The sequence below is a fragment of the Choloepus didactylus genome, chromosome 4 (assembly GCF_015220235.1).
Source record: "Choloepus didactylus isolate mChoDid1 chromosome 4, mChoDid1.pri, whole genome shotgun sequence".
NCBI lineage: Eukaryota > Metazoa > Chordata > Mammalia > Pilosa > Megalonychidae > Choloepus > Choloepus didactylus.
The window spans coordinates 60,036,600-60,056,534 of record NC_051310.1 but is presented as its reverse complement, the minus strand read 5'-3'; the positions used below and the strand labels follow the sequence as shown (position 1 = coordinate 60,056,534).

Here is a 19,935-nt window from a genome sequence, read left to right as displayed (position 1 = left end):
AATGAAGTTTAAATACAAGTAATTCTAAGAATAGGAATTACAAAGCAAGATAATCAGGTTATTTCAAGAGGTGTTCTTGCAGTGTTCTCTAGGAGTGCATTACAGAAGTTGTTCATACTATATGTTGATGAATAGCTTGTCATGATAAATGGGCACAGTATTATGATGATGATTTTTGTCTCTTTTAGGGTATGTCTCTATGCCAGATTGTCGTCGTAGGCTCTGTAGTCATTCTTCTCTACTCTTCAAGAGCTTGTTATAATTTGGTGGTGATCACCATATCTCAGGATACCTTAGAAAGTCCATTTAATTATGGCTGGGATAATCTTTCAAATAAGGTAAGTACTTACCACATATTACTAATATAATAATGTGATAATGAAGTTAGCCTTAACATGGAGAATATTTTAAGTGTTTGACTTATAAACACTTTCATGGAATCTCTGCTATCAGTAATCATACTGAAGCTCTACGTTTAAAAATACTCATTTACATGTGACACTTGAAATCATTCTTTAGAAAGAACTTCTCCAAGAGCAGAATTTCCTTTTCTTTATATAAATAGTACTACTAACTGGATATGGTTCCTAAACCTATCTTACCAATTTTTTAAAGATACTGTTTTAATATTTCTAGATAAATTGATTGCCTGTCATTAACCAGTGAATATGGGTATGACTTTATTTTGTTAGGATAAAATTAACTCTCCCCCACCCAAGAAGTAAATAAAATGTAAATACTTGGCTCAGTTTGAGGTCAACTGTGTTAGAGGTTTGCCTATGGAGCAGTAAAGAGCCAGTAGTCTCTTTATAACTACCCTCTTCAGACCATGGGGCCTTAAAATGTTATCACTCCATATTATCCATATATTAAAATTATTTTGAGAAACTAATGCTTTGAAAGAGTTAATAGCTTTTTATTCTACTTAACATCAAAGCATTTTATGCCCTTTAAAGGATAAATATCATCACACGAGAAACCACAAAATGTAGTAAGTTCTGGCGTTTTATGTGTTGTAGTTGATATATTTTAACTTATCCTTCCTGAAGCAAGTTAATTGTAGAAGGTGGTTGTTTATACATAAAGCGGATTTAAATATTGCCCTGCCAAACTCTATTTACAGGCTCATATAGAAGACATAAGTGGAGAAGATTATATAGTGTTTGGAATGGTCCTCTTTCTCTGGGAACATGTGCCAGCATGGTCGGTGGTACTGTTTTTCCGGGCACAGAGATTGAACCAGAATTTGGTATGGTGTCATAATATTCCCTAATACCTGTTCTCTTTATTTTTAAAAAATAATAGAACATTTATATAGATATTCTATTTTTGGCAGAGTTTAAGACTAAAAGTCATTATAGATCCCAGCCTTCTTTCTCAAGTGAAAAGTAAATCTTCACATGCTATCTGATACTTTCTTCACAGGCACCGGCTGGCATGATAAACAGTCACAGTTATAGCTCCAGAGCATACTTTTTTGACAATCCAAGGCGGTACGATAGTGATGATGACTTGCCAAGACTGGGAAGTTCAAGAGAAGGAAGGTAGATGTAACAAAAGACATTTAGCCTGAATTAGAACTGAAATACATTGAAAAGCACAATCTAGGCTTTAACCCAAATATGAAAAAGGTGATTTGGTGGTATGTGTCAATAAATAAGATCATTTAAATTTGAAGCTTGGAGCAGTGAATGGTAAACCCATGGTGGAACCTGCATTATTAAGAACTACTTTCTGAATCTAAATGTATATATTATATTCATTTGAGAAATGGTTTGGAGGTAAAATGGTACCATTTCATTTCAGGATCCCGTGTTGGTTCAGAGTTAGGGGATGGGTGGGGAAGAAATACAGTTACAGTAATTATATATCTATTCCCGTTTCTCTAGTGCTATTCTAATCCACAGAAGAACCCTAGCTAAAACTCTTGGGAAGCTTAAGTGCTGTAGGAAATCTTCCCATGTCCTCCGTGTTCCAAACCATTGCAAGTCCTTAACTAGTATACTTTTGGCTGAGTATCACAGCAAAGTGAAAGCCTTAGTGCTCACCTACGTGAGGCTTTCAGCCTGATAAAACATTTTCTGTAATTCTCCCTTCATCTGGACAAGTTACTTGACCTCAGTTTTTTGAACCTAAGTTTTTCACCTGTAAAATAGGGAGAATGGAACCTATCTCATAGTGTTGTAAAAATTAAATGAGTATATATGTGTATATCCACACATATACACACACTCACATATGCATACATATGTCTTAGTGCCTAACACATAATGAGCACTATTAGCAGTGATGATCACGATGATTAACTATTATCTGATACTCAAGTTCTACCAGTTCTGAGTAGTATATATTCATTCTTTTGTAATATAATGTAGTATGGAATGAGGGATATTACATAAAAATCATTAAACTTTGTAGAATGTCATTATGTTATTTGGCAAAAAACATATTTCAATATATTTGATACTAACTGTATTATAAAATTCAGTGAAAACTTTAAAAACGCCAGTGCAATTCATTATATCCTAATCGCCATCCTTTGACTTTCTTTGCCTTTTTGTTGCAGTTTATCAAATTCGCAAGGTTTGGGGTGGTATGGCACCATGACTGGATGTGGCAGCAATGGTTATACAGTCACTCGCCACCTGAATGGACCTATGACAGATACTGCTCCTTTGCTCTTTACTTGTAGTAATTTAGATATGCACAATCACCATAGCTTATATGCAACACCACAAAACTGACAGCATTACCAAGTCATGATTCTTGAATTTTTTTTCATCAGTGTGTATACTCAATTTGTTTAAGTTCCATCTACATAAACATTCCATTATCTGTTGCAACTGAAGACAAATCCTGGAAATGTGGCTATGTTCAGGGAATAACACAGTTACTTGAGACCTCTTTCTGGTAAATTGAAGTAAGATGGAAAATTTCAAGTAGGAGAAAAGAGGAATTAGATGTTAAGGCACTTGATGGCCTTCAAACACCCTGACTTTGGAACATCAAATGTATGTTTGCATATTTGCACTTTTATCTTTGTTCTGAAAGAGTAAACTGCAGTCCCCAAAGTCAAACTCCAGTGTTCATGCTGGTGTATTCTATTGTACACCATAATGGGAGGCAATATTCCTTCAAAAATCAAAGCCTGTAGTTTCAGTGGTGTACTCTGTGGAATTCTTACCCAATAAAAGTTTTACAGTGTGAAAGTGCACAGAATTAAGGCATTAAAATGTATCATTCATTTTAAAAATCTACTAAAAGTATTTAACCATTGATGATAGTTATTTTAAGCATGACTTTAAAATACCAACTGAAATTATTTAAAGTTATTTTAAACAAATGCTAGTAGTAATTTTTTACGGTGATGACCAGCAGTGTTTTTTGAAAAGCCAGTCATTTCTTCAAAAGGAAAGCATATCAGTGAAAACTGTGTGGCTGCTTTGAATAGAACTGGTCAAGTGATTATTCTGTAAGATTAAGATATATGTAGTAGTTTAAGCATGATTCTTCAAGAAAGCAATAGTGATTTTTGGATAGGGATATTGTGGTAGAAATTTCTTGGGACTAAACAAATCTGCAGAAGCATTTAAGAATTATTCATAAAATGTACAATTCTAAGTTAAAACTTGGATATGTTCTCAAAAGCATTCAATTTAGCTGAAACAAGAAATAGCTGATTTTACCTTTTGATTAGGTAGGCCTCAGGTAAATTAAATCATGATAATATTACTGCAGTGAATGCAAGTGCAATACTTAGGAAGACATAATTCCTCCCTTAGTTTTCACATTTATATGTTGTCTATTGGCAAACCCAAATTCAATTGAATTCCAATTATTCAAGCACTGGACTAACTGAGCAAATTTATGTAGATTAAAGGTACTAATTAGGTATGCATAAAAAACAGTGGTAACAATATTGGAATACTTTTAGAATTATGCCAAAACTGTCTTGAATGTCCTGTCCCAATCTAAAAAAGATAATAGGACACAGTAATAATTTTAAAATGCACTTTCTACCAGTGTCTATACAGAAAGAAGTAGATGCTGAATACCTCAAGATGCCAAGGGAACAGGTAATATTGGGACGTTGTTATTACATGCTAAAAGATGACAAACTATACAATTGTCTGCTGATCTATTTCTTCAGAACTGGAACTAATACACATGTCTTTTTCTGTCTTCTACTTTTATTAGGAAGTTATGTTTTATTTCCACTCTTAATTAAAATACCTTTCTACTTTTTAATATCTGATGCAGTAACTTCACAAAAATCTAACAGTCGGTGAACACCTAAGAAAAAATGAAATTTTTAATGCTTTCAATCTTGTGAAAGGCTGGTATACAGCCAAAGAAATTTCTTCTTTTTATGGTACGAATAATTGTGAATTCAATCAGAAGCATAAACTTATAGTTATATATGTTGCTTTGGGTTTCTTTATAACAAGTTCTTTCATTTTAACCAAATTATTTAAAAGTCTATAGTACAGAAGTTAACTTGTTATTAACATGACATATAATGTGCAGTTAATTAAGTATATTTTGAATATTACTTCACTTACTAGATTTCTTTTCAGAAGGCCAACTATTTATTTTGCTCATAATGTTAGGTATCTAATTATCTAGAGATATCCAAAAATGTGTTGTCTTTGATAATCCTTTGTGGTTCAAGGTGATAAAATTTGTTCTCATAAGGCTTCTCTAGATAATGGTCTTATTTGATCAGAAAAACAAAAGTTACTTAAAAGAAAATTCAAATAAAACAACTTGGTTCTTTTAGCTACATTGACTCTTCCAAATTTGAGATTTGTAAGTTTCTTATCAATGACTAGGGCACCTAAATTCTTGAATTTGTCTCCTTAAACACATCTCCCACAATACATCACCAAAGACAAAGAAAAATAAGCTTCTGGTCCAATTTTTGCTTAAAAATTCCAAAGCACTAGGAGCACTTTAGTTTGGTCTCCAAGGAAGGAGTTGTTTATAAAATCAAAGGGCTACCGATTCCCTGTTCATCCTGCACTGAAGCACATGATAACAATTTCAAACCTTCTTTTTTGGTTAATTAATTTAGAAAAGTAAATTTCATTGCTTAAGTATATAATTCTACAGTGATTAGTAGTATTTGTCTTATCATTTCATTTGGGTGGCCATTAATTTTGAAACTTTACTACTCATTGTAGTTGGTTGTAGTTTTATGGAAGATGTAATTTATAGCTAAAGTGGCTTTTTTATGCATAGCTGCCTTTTTATTGTTTAACAGTGTTTCTCAGCTATATAATCAGTTTCGAACTGGTTGTAAAACTATAGCTGTGGCCAATGAATGTATTTGTTGTTTCACTAAATTGTAACCAGACACTACAGTTAAAAATAAAAGTGTTTGTGCTTTTATTTGGAAGTCTCGTTTTCTTAATCTCTCTTAATGGACTACACCAACTGATTGTGTCATATAAGGATAAGAACGCTAGTGTTACTATAGAAAAGAGAAAAATGTCAGAAGTTATAAATGATAGTTTACTTTTGTTTATCTCATAATTACTTATATCTGGACATTATGCCATTTAGTATTTTACAACAATTTCATATGAAGTGCTATATACTTTACTTTAAAATACCAATAAAACATTAGATAATATGTTTGAATAAACATTAAGATAAGAAAAATCCTTGTATGGAGTAATTTATAGTATCTCTCCCCTTCCCCTTATCATCTTTTTAACTAGCCCATAATCCTGGGCAACTACTCTTTGATTATTCAAGAAATTCTTAATGATGCTGCCTTTTCCCTTGAAATTAGAGTTCCACCCTTTCTTCAGAATTGATTCTTTTCAGGATCCCTCAAAAACCACACCAAATTTGGAATATGATTTCAGGAGCTTTATTGACTCCCTAAAGTCCACAAATCCTTGAGAGTCTACTGACCTTTGCTATAAAGAATATTTGGAGTGGAGGTGTGACCTCTGACATAATAAAGTTGTCACTTGAAAAGCAATTTATTAACAAACATTTATTAAATGTTCATATGCCAAAAACTATACTATGGACATGCATAAATGAATAAAGTTCCTTTTCCTGCCCTTAAGGAGCTCACAGTCTAGTAAAAGAGGCTTTAAAAAACAATACAGTACAATAAGTGATACAAAAGAGGTAGGTTCTAATTAACAGTGGTGGCACAAAAAAAAGGATGTTCGCTGACTCTCCTTGAATGGTGCAAGGGAGATTTCACAAAGGAGATGCTAATAATGGTCCTGCAAAGACGGAGAGGAATTTTCCGGGTAAGGAAGGAGGGCTTCCTTGATGCAGAGAACAACCAAGGTGTGGAGGCCCAACCATGTGGTGCATTTGAAGAACTGTGAGCAAGTCTATTTTATCAGAACATTAGATAAAGGAGTTTGGCTTTCTTGTGAAGGTTCATGAACTCACTGAAGGGTATTAAGCAGAGAATAACATTGTCAGAGTACTTCTAGAAAGCCTACCCTGGTACCATTGTGGAGCAACAGAGAAGAAACAGTCTTGGTACCAAAAGTCAAGTTAGTGCACTTTAGATATGAGCAATGAAAATGGAAAGACAGTGATGTATCAGAGATATGGAGATGAAAGCAGTGGAATTTAGACACTAATTAGATAGGGGAAAGGTGGAAGACAGGAGCGAGTAGAGGAAACTTACAAGATAATGGTCCTGAAATTAACCAAAATAAGGAGCACAGGCATAAGAGTAGGTTTGGGGGAGGAATGATTATTTTAGATACACACAGTGGTCTAGGGGACAGCCAAGTGAAGATATGCAACAGGCAACTGGATTTAAGGTCTGGGCTAAAGACCAACGATTTAGGAATCACTGGATTGGGATTACCAAAGAGTGAGAATTGGTGTAGTAATTGACAGCAGCAAGATAAATGTCTGAGTATAATATTTAAGGAATAAATTAAGAGGCTGAAAAGGAGGGTTCTAGGAGGGAATCAAATTTAAGGAACCAAGGGAATAAAGAACTTTTAAGTGGGAGTTAGTATTGTCAAGTGCAGCAAAAAAATCAAATAAGAAATGGCTTGTGAACTAATCTGTGGATTTACAGTTAGAGTTTTAAACTTCACAGGAGGAGATTCTTAGGAACTACAAGGCCAGAAGCCAGGTTTTAATTAAGGAACAAGTAGAAAGTGAGGGCAGGAATATTCTTTCAAAAAGTTTGGCTGTTAAGAAAGAAAAAAAAAAGCATAAGAAGAGAGTTAGAGATGCATACAAACAGAATTAGCATTTGAAACCAGCTACCATATTCTCAGAGGATGACAAATGTGGTCACTTCATAGAGATATGAATCTCCAAGAGGACTGACTTAATTATTGGTTTAAGTCTGTCTTTTCCTGCCCTATTCAAAGAAAATGACAGGGGGGAAAGGAAAATAGAACACACATTATTAAATTTAGCTCTGTGATTATTAATTTAAAATATATTGGATATATATTCATACATTCATTCAACAAATATTGGATACCCACTATGTGCTTGTCACTATACCAGGTGTTAGGAACACAGAAGAAAAAATATACAGCAGTGTAAAATGACATTTTCTAAACTTTCATATAAATAAACCCTGCTTTATTAATAATAAACATTTCAACATGCTATACCTGCTGAAACACCTATAAAGAAGGTACATGATTTTGAGGTATACAGTTTCTTTTTCCCTACAGTTACCTCATGATATAAATTTCTAAACCTCTTAAAACATTTTTATCATTGAAAAGTATCCAAAAGAAAACCTTCCCTTCAGTTTTAGGGAGGCAAAGGAAACAAACTTCACATATAAAAAAACACAAAATTCACTATGACTATACAGATCAAGTGCAAAAAGAGCAACAAAACTCAAAAAGAACTTTAAGACTGGAATTCGAATGATCCCTTATTCTAAAGCTTATAGTACTATAGTTCCACATCTGTTTTTCTTTTTGTTTGGGTTTTGTTTGTTCTTTTGAGAAAATCATTTTTTAAAAATTATTCAGTATTATATATTGAAATATTTAGGGCTAAAGGAGCATGATGTCTGTAACTGACTTTCAAACAACTGAGGATAAAATAGTATCTGAGTATATGTACAAAGAGAACACAAAAGATAAAGCAAATACGAAAAATTGGTGAATCTGGGTAAAGGAGTTCTTTGTACTATTCTTCCAACTTTTCTGTAAATTTGAAATTTCATGAACATAAAAAGTTCCCCCCAAATTATATTCAGTATTAGGGAAAGTATTATGAAAATAAATATATAAATCTACTTAACTTTTCACAATGTTTAGAAATTCTCTATGTCTTTGAGTTGTGGTTGTATCTTTCTATATACCAAAACAACCCGATCAAAATAACAATGTAATACTAAAAGTGATTTGTTTCATATCAATGTATTTAATTGCCAGATCAAATATAGGATTCCAAGTTAAATTTGAATTTCAGACAATTAACAAATAAATTTTAGTATAATCATGTCCCAAATACTGCATGGACCACACTTATACTAAAAACTATTCATTTTTAACTGGGCATTCTGTGTTTTTATTTCCTAAATCTGACAAGCCCAAATGTACTGAAAAATTCCAGGCTGTTAATTATGGGTCATTCATGAACCTCCTTAGAATATTCCTATTAACCACTTGTCCCATTGTCATTAGTTTTATTTATTTTGCATCTCCTTTCAAAAAACTCTGCTTTGAAAGACTTAAAGCATCATTCACTTAATTTTACCATCTATGAATTGGGCAATCCTGATTTATTCAATATTAAACTTTAAAATTTATACATTATCAAAGTATTACTTTTCCTCACAGTAATGAGTCTATTGTATACATAGACTTAACACATTAGAAAAAACTGTTTACTTAAAACAATATAATTCTCCTCTTACAAAAGCAACCTTTTATAAAAGTTTTGGCTTAAGACTGTGATTGATAATTTTGCCTTAAATGAAATTACACTCTGGCCTCCATTGTCCAAAAACAGGCACACTTCAACACTCTCTCTTTTTTTAATGAATATTTTGCAACAAGTTCCTGAAGTTTTCTAATTCTTTCACACTTGTAGAAATTCTGTAACCAAAAAGAAAAAATTCACTCAGGAACAATCTTAAATAAATATTCTCTGTAAAGGTTATTTACTTTGCATTTTTAGAGCACAGAAAAATTCCTAGACATTCATTTCAACAAATTTAAAGGTGTATAAACCATTTAATCTAATTCAGTGTACTTTAAACCTTAATTTAACATGGTAAAACTAAAATAATATCTGCAAAAGAAATTAGATATTTTTTAAGTACATAAATATTTAAATTCATATGCCATATTTAGTAAATGTACAAAAAATCAAAGCTCTTGGTCTAAAAACAGTGATAATGATACACGTTTGACCAAATTGTTTTCACTAATTTATATAAAAAGTATATTTTGTTAATTATTAAGTATTCTTTGGGTCTGTTCTCCACCATGAAAAATGTAGCAAAATACTCAATGAAGTATAACTGTCAAGCTTCTGGGTGCTAGAGAAATAACTCTGAAGGTCAATTATATCAAACCCAAAATATTAAATCATTGATTTTTTTAAAAGAAATAAATTCCTTAAAAAAATTTAATTTTTGTAAATCTCTGTATTCTTTACATATAATAAGTCAAAGGAAATGCATTTATACTTAAAAGTTTAAATACAAGTACCTTATTTCAAACTCATCCTCCAGTCATTTTGACAGAAAATAATTATTTTTAAAAAGGATTAACTTTTTTATATTCTAGTGAATTCACGAGAAATTTTACATGTATACCTATACTAAACAAGGTATGGTTTTTTTCAGAAAAGTATGGGTAGCACAAAAAACTACTATGAAAATTTTTGAAAAATAAACAGATTCAGACAGATGAATATTGAAGTCCAATCAATAATTTAACCAGTATTATAAAAGTCAATAGATGAAAATAAAGAATATCATCAAAAGACTGTGTCTACATACTTGATGTATTTCATAAGATCATATAATTCTATACTAAGAAAATTTCACCAAAAAGGGTATTTCTTACCCAGTTTCACCTGAGAGTATACGTGTGGCATTACACTTATTTGGCTAGCAGAAACAATTTCAGTACATTCAAACTAACCTTCCAAATGCATTAAATAATGATACTATTTCTTGTCTGGTTAGATGGAATTCATAACTGGGCCCACTTTCTGGCATGTTGGCTATCAATTTCTCCGAAAACAAGATCTTCAGAGCAGTGCCCAAACCCTGAGTCTATAATAGAAATAAGAAAAAAGAAAAAGAAAAAAAGGAAAATCAGAAAATTCTTCAAGGAAAGAATAAATGAGAAATAAGGATTGAACCAGATTTGCCTACCTGAAGTTTTCCCCATAGTCGACATTTAAAACAACCAACACAATCCATGATTCTTGAAATATTTCTAAAATGCAGTCGAAAGTCCTCCTAAAAATAATTTAACAAAATTTAAGATATAGCATACAGTCAACTAACCAGTATTTTCTGAGTACCTTCTATATGCCTAAATGCACCAGGTACTATGGGTACCAAAAAGGAGAAGAGAACTAAGGTTCATTGAGCACCTCCTACAACCAGAATCTTTACACACACAATCACATTTAATCCTCACCACAACTCTGAAAGTAGATGATATTATAATCTTCACCTAACAAATAAAGAAAACAATGTTTAGAGAGGTTAGGTAACTTGCCTAAATTCTCACATCTAGTAGGCAGCAAATTCAGAACCCAGGTCTGCCTGACTTCAGAGCTAAACTATCTGCAAATGTATACAAAAGTAACTTAGTTCAGGTGTCCTGTTATATGTAATTATTAACTATATGTCAGGATATGTGGGAGGATAGGGAATAGAGCGTTGGAGGGTGTTATTTACCACCACCCTCACCACCACCCCAAATAAAAAGTTAAATTACATCCCTTCTTTCTGGGTATTAAGTAAAACAATCAGATCTTCTTTTATTGAAATTCTTATTATCATTGTTACTAGTAATACACCAAAATTCAGAATATACTGAACATCCATGTACCACCACCAAGTTCTAGAAAGAAAACATTACAGTACAATTGAAGCTTCCTGTGTATCCTTCTGAAGTCCTATATCCCACCCTCTTTCACTATGCTGAACTTGGTGTTAATCATTCCTTTTTTGTTTTTATATTTGTAATACATACGTATGTATCAATGAACACTAACAATATTATGTATTATAATAGACAACATGCATCCAGCTCATCCAAAGGTAGTATCATGTCCTTAAGTATAAGGAAAGAAAAAGGGAAGCTAACAACACATCCTTATTTTATTCTAATGGAAATTATTAATTGATCCTCCAAGGACCACCACCTCTGTCCTGGGCTTACAGTGGAATCCCAAGCTTAGCATTTTAAGCAGGAAATGTGACATACATTACAGATGGAAATGTCCATTATACTAATTAATCTATAAGATGGGAATATAGTGTTTCTCTTTTGTAAATGTGATAAATCACACACTGGGATGAATCATATGAGAAAAGACCTATGCAGCTAAAAATGGGACCCCAATTCACTCTGTGGACAGTCTTTCCCCAGATGCTTTATTTACCTTGAGACTTCAAAACAACAGCTCTAACATGCAAACAGTTGTTAATAGGATTCCAGATTTTGTATCTTTATTAACTTAATACAAAGCCCAAATTAATAGACTTGTTACTATATATTTATAATATTCCATATCTTATGTTTCTGTTTTTGGACTGAGTTCAGTAAAAGGCTCTTATAAATAATAATTGGATACTAATTTTAAACCTGCTTTTTAAAAAAATCTACCTAGTAATATTATTCCAAATAGATTTTGGTGATTTGATTTAAGGTTTCCTTTAAACTTGTGGTTCCACCTTGAGTTAAAGAAAATACACATTTCACAACAATAACAGTAATAAATTACTCTAGAGCAGATGTTCCCATCCTATGAGCTGTCAACCTGTAGAGGATTTCATAGTTGTTATAAAGGTCTACAAAATACATATGTAGACAGCATTGTATATAGACAGAATATCTAACAGTTCACGCATATGCATTATAAATTTCCAAATGGAAATAAATGTTATGATCAATAAAACACAACTTTTGCTTAAAGGGTGTTATAAATGCATAATGGCTTTTAGGCAATTATACTTTCACAATCAATAGATACTAAAATTACCACTGACATGGGGAGAGGCCTTAAAAGTTTCTGACTTTAAAGAACTCTCATACTTACAAAGGTTGGAAGCGTCTAAAAGATTATGCTTGTTCTTGTAAAAATCATCTAAATCTGGTATTTGAATCTATGTTTGTTAATTCAAATTCTTGAATGTGACAGCTCTTGATTAAATCTTTATATGGCATGTACAAAGAACAAGCAAGGTTGCTTACAATAGCCAAAATAACACTGCAAAATTAAAATCAAGCACATAAAATAGAATGCATCTTTCTGCTTAAGTAAATGTAGTATGCTAGAACCAACAAAAGGCTAGAAATTTACTAGGTCAAAACAGGAGAAATCCTTGTGACTCCCATAAACAACAATGTCCAATAACCTGACATCTTAGCATTATCTTAAAGAAACGATGAATCTTAAAATAACCAGATATTATAAATTCTCCTTATAAATTCTCAAACATTCTTCCTGTTTTGGCACATAGTTTTAGGCTAACACTTTAAATTACAGTCAGTGGATAGAATGGTCAAACAGTATGCAATTACATGCCATGATTTATATTCACTGAACCCAGTTGACCAAAACAGATCTCACCCAGTCCTCAAATGTTTTATAAAGCCTTTAGTGAGACCCTATTCTATTTTGAATTGAACACTAACCAATTTTCATGCAAGTCCTCTACTTCTAACCTTTTATTTCTAAAAGAAACAAGATGAGATTTTAAAATGAACTCATAAGTGACTGTTCAAACTCAATGATGTTTACCAGAAACTGCTTTTTCTAAAAAGTAAATCCCTGATACTAACATGCATTCTTGTCTTTTACTTTTTTCTTGAAAAAAAGATTCAGAAAAATTCTGTTAATTGAATATTCTCTACATAAGCATCATAGGACATCAAAACGGTTTCAGAGATTTGATAAAATTATAACATTGTAGATATACTTCTAATCTGCACAATATAAGAAGAGTTGATGTCAAAACACTCTCCAATAAATCAGCAAGTGAGCTAAAAATAAGTAGGATACTGAAAATAGTAGGGAAAAACAAGTCATTGAAGCATCTTCCCCCTCACTTTACCTTCCAAGTTCCTGGAGTATTGGGAAGCTATTTGAGAGGTTATATAAGCACTGAAGAATGTATTTCTAGCAAGACTACTTTAAGTAGGAGGTAGCAGGGAAATCAAGAATAACTATTATCTAACAGAAAAAAAAAAAAGAGTACAAAAAGTATTTTGTTTGCAAGCTGCAAAAAATGAGCTTCTTTCACTATTTTCAGAAGCAAAGAATTAAGAAAACAGGAAGATTTTTATGAATATTCTGATGAAATCAGATCAGCCCAGGACTACCAAGGGCTACCTGCCTTTACTAACCGATATCTTTGTAACAGAGCATAATATAATTCTACTTGAGTCTCTAAATAGTTTGAAATCCCTTAAGGGTAGGAGCTATCTCTCCCTTTAATAAAAAGATTAATGCCCTTCTCATAGTGAGCATTTAATAAGTCTTCCTAGTAATATTTTATTTGTAGTGTTTTGAGCAAATATATAGACTCAGACATGGACTTTTCCAAAGTAATTAGGGGCAAGACCAAGACCAGACCCCGTTTCCTGGGGTATGGGGTCTTCTGTTCTTCCATGCTGGCATTCCTAACTGCCTTTATTCCTAGTGAATAAGATAAATGACAAAACTCCCTAAAGAGGATCCTTTAATTTAACCAAAGCCATTTTTAGAATTCTCTTCAACAGAAGAAAGACTAATCTGCCACTCAAGCTCCAGAACCCTACCCTTTAATTTATAACCTCTATTTGTTACGAGACCACCTATGAGAAAGCCATCTGTAAGATGTAAAGCAAGACACAGATTTCAGTTGTTATTTTGAATGTAACACAAAACAGATCTTAAGTTGGACCTTGCTATTAGGCTTCATTTTTTTTTAAGGGAAAAAAAAACCTGTGAATCTGACTGTCTTATAATTTCAGGATATATCAAGATTTATTATAAGCCTAAAAACATGGGCTTATATTCAAACCTGCATAAGAGTTAAACAATTTGTATGTAAAAATTAAGTTAAATCATAAGATAATTACCTTTAATTTGTTTGCTTCTTTTTTATCCCCAGCAAAAAAGGAATTCTCATCAAAATGCAAAGGAAATGATCTACATTTTAAAACAGAGAATATTCATCTTCATTTATTATAAAATGTTAAAAGTGCTGCTAATAAAACATTTTGCTGGTAAGTGATTAATTATAAAAGCAAAATAAAATAGAAAATATAGTAAAACCAACACTCTGATGCCCCAAAACAATTTCATATCATCAAATTTAAAAGCAAATTGCAACTATGGTAGAAGCTTGGCCCCAAACCCAATCTGTTCAACTGAAGAAGAAAATAATGCAAGTATCAAGTACTAAGAAAATGACTCTTAAAAATAAAAATAAAAATGTCTGATAGTATCTAAGCCAACACACACACACACACACCCCAACAAAAACCTCTCTCAATTCCAAAAGATCTACAAACAAAAATAACTTTTAAATAATTTTCTAAATAGATTTCCTTTCTCTGAATACTTATGAACTTAATTTTAAATTCCATTTGTCACTCTTCTATTAAAGTAGAAGTTACAGTAAATAATTTACTTGATTTCATGAAGTATTTCCAGAAGTAACATTTTGTTTTCTGCATCCTGAACTTTATTTCCAGTGAAGAGTTGAAAATCTGAGCGCTCAAAGAATGGTAGCACTTTAGATAAAGCCCTTAGTTCTATTAAGTAGAGAAAATACAAGTTCTTAAGTCTTCTTGGACCTTCCCCTTCTGTTAAAATTCCATCAAAACGCTGTTGGAATTCTGTAATGTTGTGTCCCCATTTCTTTTCCAACCAGGTATCTGTGCAAGAAAGAATAATTAAATATTAAGCTGAATTTTAATAGCAATAAATTTTCCTTTAAATTATACTATGTTATAAATGGTTAATTTCAATTTGTATGTTAAGATATAAATTATGGTAAATATTTTTCATAATTTAGCCTTTAACAGTTCTATATAAATATTTTATCCTCTAGAAACCATCCTTAAAAGAAAATGGAGTCAAAATTTCATTGAAAAACCAGGTTTTAGTAAAAATCAAATTTCTGTATACCAACAGGTTCACAAAACCAAAATACACAATTAAAAATTAATTATTTAAAATTACTAACAAATTTGAAGCCCTAATATTTAAAAGCAAAAGTTACTATTTTTTTTCCTAAGAGGTAAGTGATACTTTAATTCCAGAAGAAATAAGTTACTGATGAAAATTGACCATGGTTTCATTTGTCAATAGCACTCTTGAAGCATAAGGAACAGCAGGGGATGCTTTTGCCCTTTAAAACTGGCCTGAAACTGGCACACAAATAAAAGGGTTCTGACATAATGATTTTTAATAAATAACTGTGCTGTTAGGAGCTATTTTAATTTACACACAAAAAAAATGGAATATTTTCCAAGTGATATGTATGACGGTGAGCAACTTCTTAAAGAAGGTGAAAGAGCATACTAAACTAAAGGGAATGTCACATACCTTGTAAAAGATATCTTGCACTCAAATGCACATTAATACTTGCATGTAGGCCAGAGATAAGTCTGTAGAATGCTCTTTTTTCTACACAGAGACCTAAAAAAAGTCCATAATTTGGAAACAGAAATTTCATGTGAAACTTGTAAGACAAAAATTAATTTTGTCTCTTTAAAATAAGAAGACAAAATTTTATCATTTAAATTTGTTTAAAAGTTTCCAATTACCTTCTAGCCAACTGTAAAAAGTATTCTCTGAAATTAAAAAGAAAAATAAGTCACAAAACTATAAAAATGACAAAATACAACCTTTTTATAAGTTTTAAAACATTGTAGCAAATTTGTGCCAGACAGTGATTTGAAGATTGTTTAAAGGTTCAAATAGTATTTGTAATTTCTCTAAAGGAAAAGAAGTTCTTGGTATGGATTTGGTTTGGTTCCTCTCTGCACTGCCCAGTCTTTAAAAGGCTTTTAGCACTGCCTTAGGTAGCCCCAGACTCCTAACCTTCTGGATAAAGTGTTTTATGGAAGGACAAAAGACAGAATTTAAATAGCAAATCAATACATGGAAAAATACCAGCCTTGATAACAATTTATGCCATGAAAATTAAGGACCCATTATATGTTTTTTAAACTAGAAAAATAAATAAAAATTATGAAATAGTATTGGGGTGTATTTTGTACATAACTGATAGATAATATGTCATTCAATATTTCAAAAGAGCAATTCCTTGGGAAATGTTACAAAAAATATATAACACATATTCTCTTACCTAGTAAGACCACTTTTCATTTTATTTAGGCTTGGTCATTATGTTTTTAAGGTTTTCCTTCAAAGAAATAACCCAGAATTGGGGGGGGGGGGACAGGAGAGAATTTATAAAAAGAGGATTGTGCTAAATTTAATTTTTAAATCATAAATAATCAAAATGTGTAATAATAATGCCTAAGTTAACATGATAGAATACTATATAACTAGTTAACACAATAGACTACTACACAACTATTAAAATGACAAGAATGTGGAACATGACTACACAAAAATGCTTATTTGAAATATATTGTATAAAAAGGTATAACAATTATTGTAACTATGGAAAAATGCATATGTATATTTGCTAAAGAGATGGCCAACATGTTACTATTCAGTTCTTTTGATTATAGTTGCTTATAATTACAGTAAAAACAAACCAAACAAGCATAGACATAATGGAAAGCATGACAAAGGGAATAAACAACAAATTAGACTACATAAAAACTTAAAACATCTGTTTCTCAGAAAACTTCAAAAACAAAAGTAAAATGCAAAAACAAAGTGGGTAAAATGTATGTTACAACTATGAAAAAATGGATAATAACCTTTAATATATAAAAAGCTCATAAACTGAAAAAAAATTCTCAAGTGTCCATTAAAAATGGCCAAATAACATGAATAGGTAATTCATGAATGCAAAAATACAAATAGTAATAACAGATAAAAATTGCTCACGCTCACTAAAAATCAAAAGGGCAAATTAAAACAATAAAGATACCCCTTTTACTTATCAAATTAGTAAAGATAAAATATGATCATGAAGCCGCGCCAGGGCTGCTATGACTCGCGATTGTGCCCCGCGACCCGCAGCTGCGCCCAGACAGATGGCCCGGCCCATGATCCTAGAGCAAAGACAACAAAATCTCAGGGAACTTCTTTTGTAAAGAAAAGCATGTTTTGTATCCAAAGAGTAAGATCAGATATTATCCCGTAAAGACCGGAGAATAACGACATCTGAACACCAGGCCCAAGAAAGGACAAAAGTTCTTAAAGTTAAAACAAAAATGGCTGATAAAAAAAAATGCCAATAGACCTACAGAGAGCAAAAAATAATATAAGGATGGAAAAAAAATTGTATTCCTTTAAAACCTTCTAATGACTTAACCAATTCAACTAGAGCAGTTGACACATATAATTTTGAGGATAATAATCAAACTCTTCAGTCACTGCCAATTAAAGATGATCCCCAAAATCAACATATGACATTTACCCAGGCTTTCCCTTAAAAAAATTGTTTAAAAAAAAAAACCAAGTAACTACTGAAAAACCGAAGCAAGGTGCTACCAACATTACCAAGAAACCTGTGCTGCTGGGATCTTATTGTGGCCAAAGTGTTCAGTCTAAGGTTAATTCATTTAGAAAACCTCTAGAAGTCAAAGATGTGAGTTCTGCCACAACCCAGAAACTTTCAACTACTATCTCTGAAGCCACAGACCTACAGCCTGTCAACACCAGCAGTGTTAACAGTGAGAAGAAATAGCACCTCAAACAGAACTAACACAAAATTTGTGAGCACTACGTGTCAATGGACGGCTTGTGTGACCTCCTATTAGAAGTCACCACAAAATAGCCAGGACAGGGTGAAACAGGGCATCAACAGAACTTCTGCCAGTGTTACAGTCCAGAAAGGGCCTTCTAGAAAGGGGTTACTACTGTCAAAATCAGTTCTTCTCAGGACACCAAAAGAAATGAGACATCATCAAGAAACCTGGTTTCTGAAATTATAACCAGGCCAGCTTCATCTTCTAACACCAAACTGATAGAAAAGTCCAAAACCACCGATCAGCGGAGACATACTGTGACCCAAGAAACCTTTGTCAGATCGGCTCAGCCCAAAGAAACTGCAGAGGAGAGAAAAATCTGTCTGACTGAATGAAAAGCTGGCAAAGGAAGCATGCCGAAAAGGCCTCCTAGCTCTACTTACTCAGCTAGAACCTGAAGGACAAAATGAAAACCCTGTTGGGTCTTTCTGGACAACCAAGGCAGAAGAGGATGAGCAGAGACTATTTACTGAAAAAGTAAACAAGACATTTTCTGAATGCCTGAACCTGATTAATGAAGGATGCCCAAAACAAGAAATATTGGCCACACTGAATGACCTGGTTAAAAATATTCCAGATGCCAAAAAATTTGTTAAATATTGGATATGCCTTGCATGTCTTGAACCAATTACAAGTCCTACTGAAATATTATCACAATCTATGAGAAAGTAATTCTGGTAGGGGCTCGGCCTATTGAAGAGATACTACGTGCAATTGTAGATATTCTAACACTGAAGAGTCAAGAATAAGTTAATTTTGGAAAAAAGACCAAGGCTTGTGCAGCCACAAATCAAAGAAGTCAACGCTGAAAATATAGGTGTTAACCTAGAGCCTGGAAAACTGGAAATGGAAAGAAAATAAACAACCTAGAAATGTGGTATTTCCCGATTGTGAAAAAGAACAAGAGGACAAAACAAGAGCCCATCAGTGATGTTAAAACCCCGAATAAAGAAACTAGAGCAAGTTCCTTAATTAAATATAATGTTTCTACTATGCCATATTTGCAAAATGTGAAAAAAGAAGATGCAGTTTGATGAAACAAATTCCACATTTAAAGAGTTGAAGTTTCTAACACCAGTGAGACATTCTCCACATCTTCAAGAGAACAATTCCAAATTGCCAGATATGTTGAAAGACCATTATCCTTGTGTGTTTTCATTGGAACAGTTAGCAGAATTGGGAAGTGAAACAGATGCTTTTGTGTGCCATCCCAATGCAGCGCTCTGCCAGATGTACTCAGAGGCTGACACAGCAGAAGAGAAATAAAGCTCTGATAAGGAATGGGGTTTTAGTACAAATACAGTAATGCTACATCATCAGAAAATGAGATGTACTAGGTAAACTTTATATTTATATGAAAGAAGGTTCTTTGTGGTAATAAGGGAAAGGTAACTAAACTCAGTGGCTATTAGAAACTTTAAAGCTAGCCTGAGTTCCCTTCTTAGTTAAAATTTCAACTTCCATAGCTTCATTTGATATAGTTGATAGACTATTAGAATGGAGTTAGGGATGCAATATATAATATTTAATAACTGTCATTCTAGTTGAGGTAGCATTTCTAAAATAACTAATAGTTAAACTTTTCTTCTGCATGATATAAAAACTTTACTGTTAAATCATGTCCCTTGAAACATGGCCATTACATACAGTAAACATTTCTCTTCTCATGCATATTTATCACCAATAAAATTGTTTTGTAAAGTCCTGAAATAATACTTAGAGTTGGTAGATATGTACCTATCTCTACACAGTTTCAAGTAAGTGATTTTTCATTGTAAAAGATTAGTTTTAAAACAAATGAATGTGATAGAATATCACATAT

At 32.4% G+C, this 19,935-nt stretch overlaps 2 protein-coding genes and 1 pseudogene across 3 annotated transcripts in view; 2 read left to right on the top strand and 1 right to left on the bottom strand.

Moving 5' to 3' along the window:
• Window positions 1-5,610, top strand: part of GPR137C (G protein-coupled receptor 137C) — a 77,922-nt gene extending 72,312 nt beyond the window's left edge. The window contains exons 4-7 of the mRNA XM_037832705.1: window positions 189-338; window positions 1,124-1,249; window positions 1,426-1,544; window positions 2,567-5,610. Coding sequence (XP_037688633.1) covers window positions 189-338; window positions 1,124-1,249; window positions 1,426-1,544; window positions 2,567-2,744 — 573 coding nt within the window. The 3' untranslated portion in view covers window positions 2,745-5,610. The remainder of the gene's footprint in view (window positions 1-188; window positions 339-1,123; window positions 1,250-1,425; window positions 1,545-2,566) is intronic.
• A 382-nt stretch (window positions 5,611-5,992) lies between these two features.
• The window catches only part of ERO1A (endoplasmic reticulum oxidoreductase 1 alpha), a 48,514-nt gene continuing 34,571 nt past the window's right edge, over window positions 5,993-19,935 (bottom strand). Inside the window, exons 10-17 of one of the 2 annotated variants that reach the window (XM_037832703.1) lie at window positions 15,987-16,013; window positions 15,766-15,858; window positions 14,846-15,092; window positions 14,292-14,361; window positions 10,635-10,670; window positions 10,364-10,450; window positions 10,128-10,261; window positions 5,993-9,071 (exon numbers count right to left, since the gene is read on the bottom strand). In XM_037832703.1, coding sequence (XP_037688631.1) covers window positions 9,011-9,071; window positions 10,128-10,261; window positions 10,364-10,450; window positions 10,635-10,670; window positions 14,292-14,361; window positions 14,846-15,092; window positions 15,766-15,858; window positions 15,987-16,013 — 755 coding nt within the window. In that variant the 3' untranslated portion in view covers window positions 5,993-9,010. The remainder of the gene's footprint in view (window positions 9,072-10,127; window positions 10,262-10,363; window positions 10,451-10,634; window positions 10,671-14,291; window positions 14,362-14,845; window positions 15,093-15,765; window positions 15,859-15,986; window positions 16,014-19,935) is intronic. The other variant, XM_037832704.1, reaches the window with a different exon arrangement.
• LOC119530876 lies at window positions 17,352-19,379 on the top strand (annotated as a pseudogene).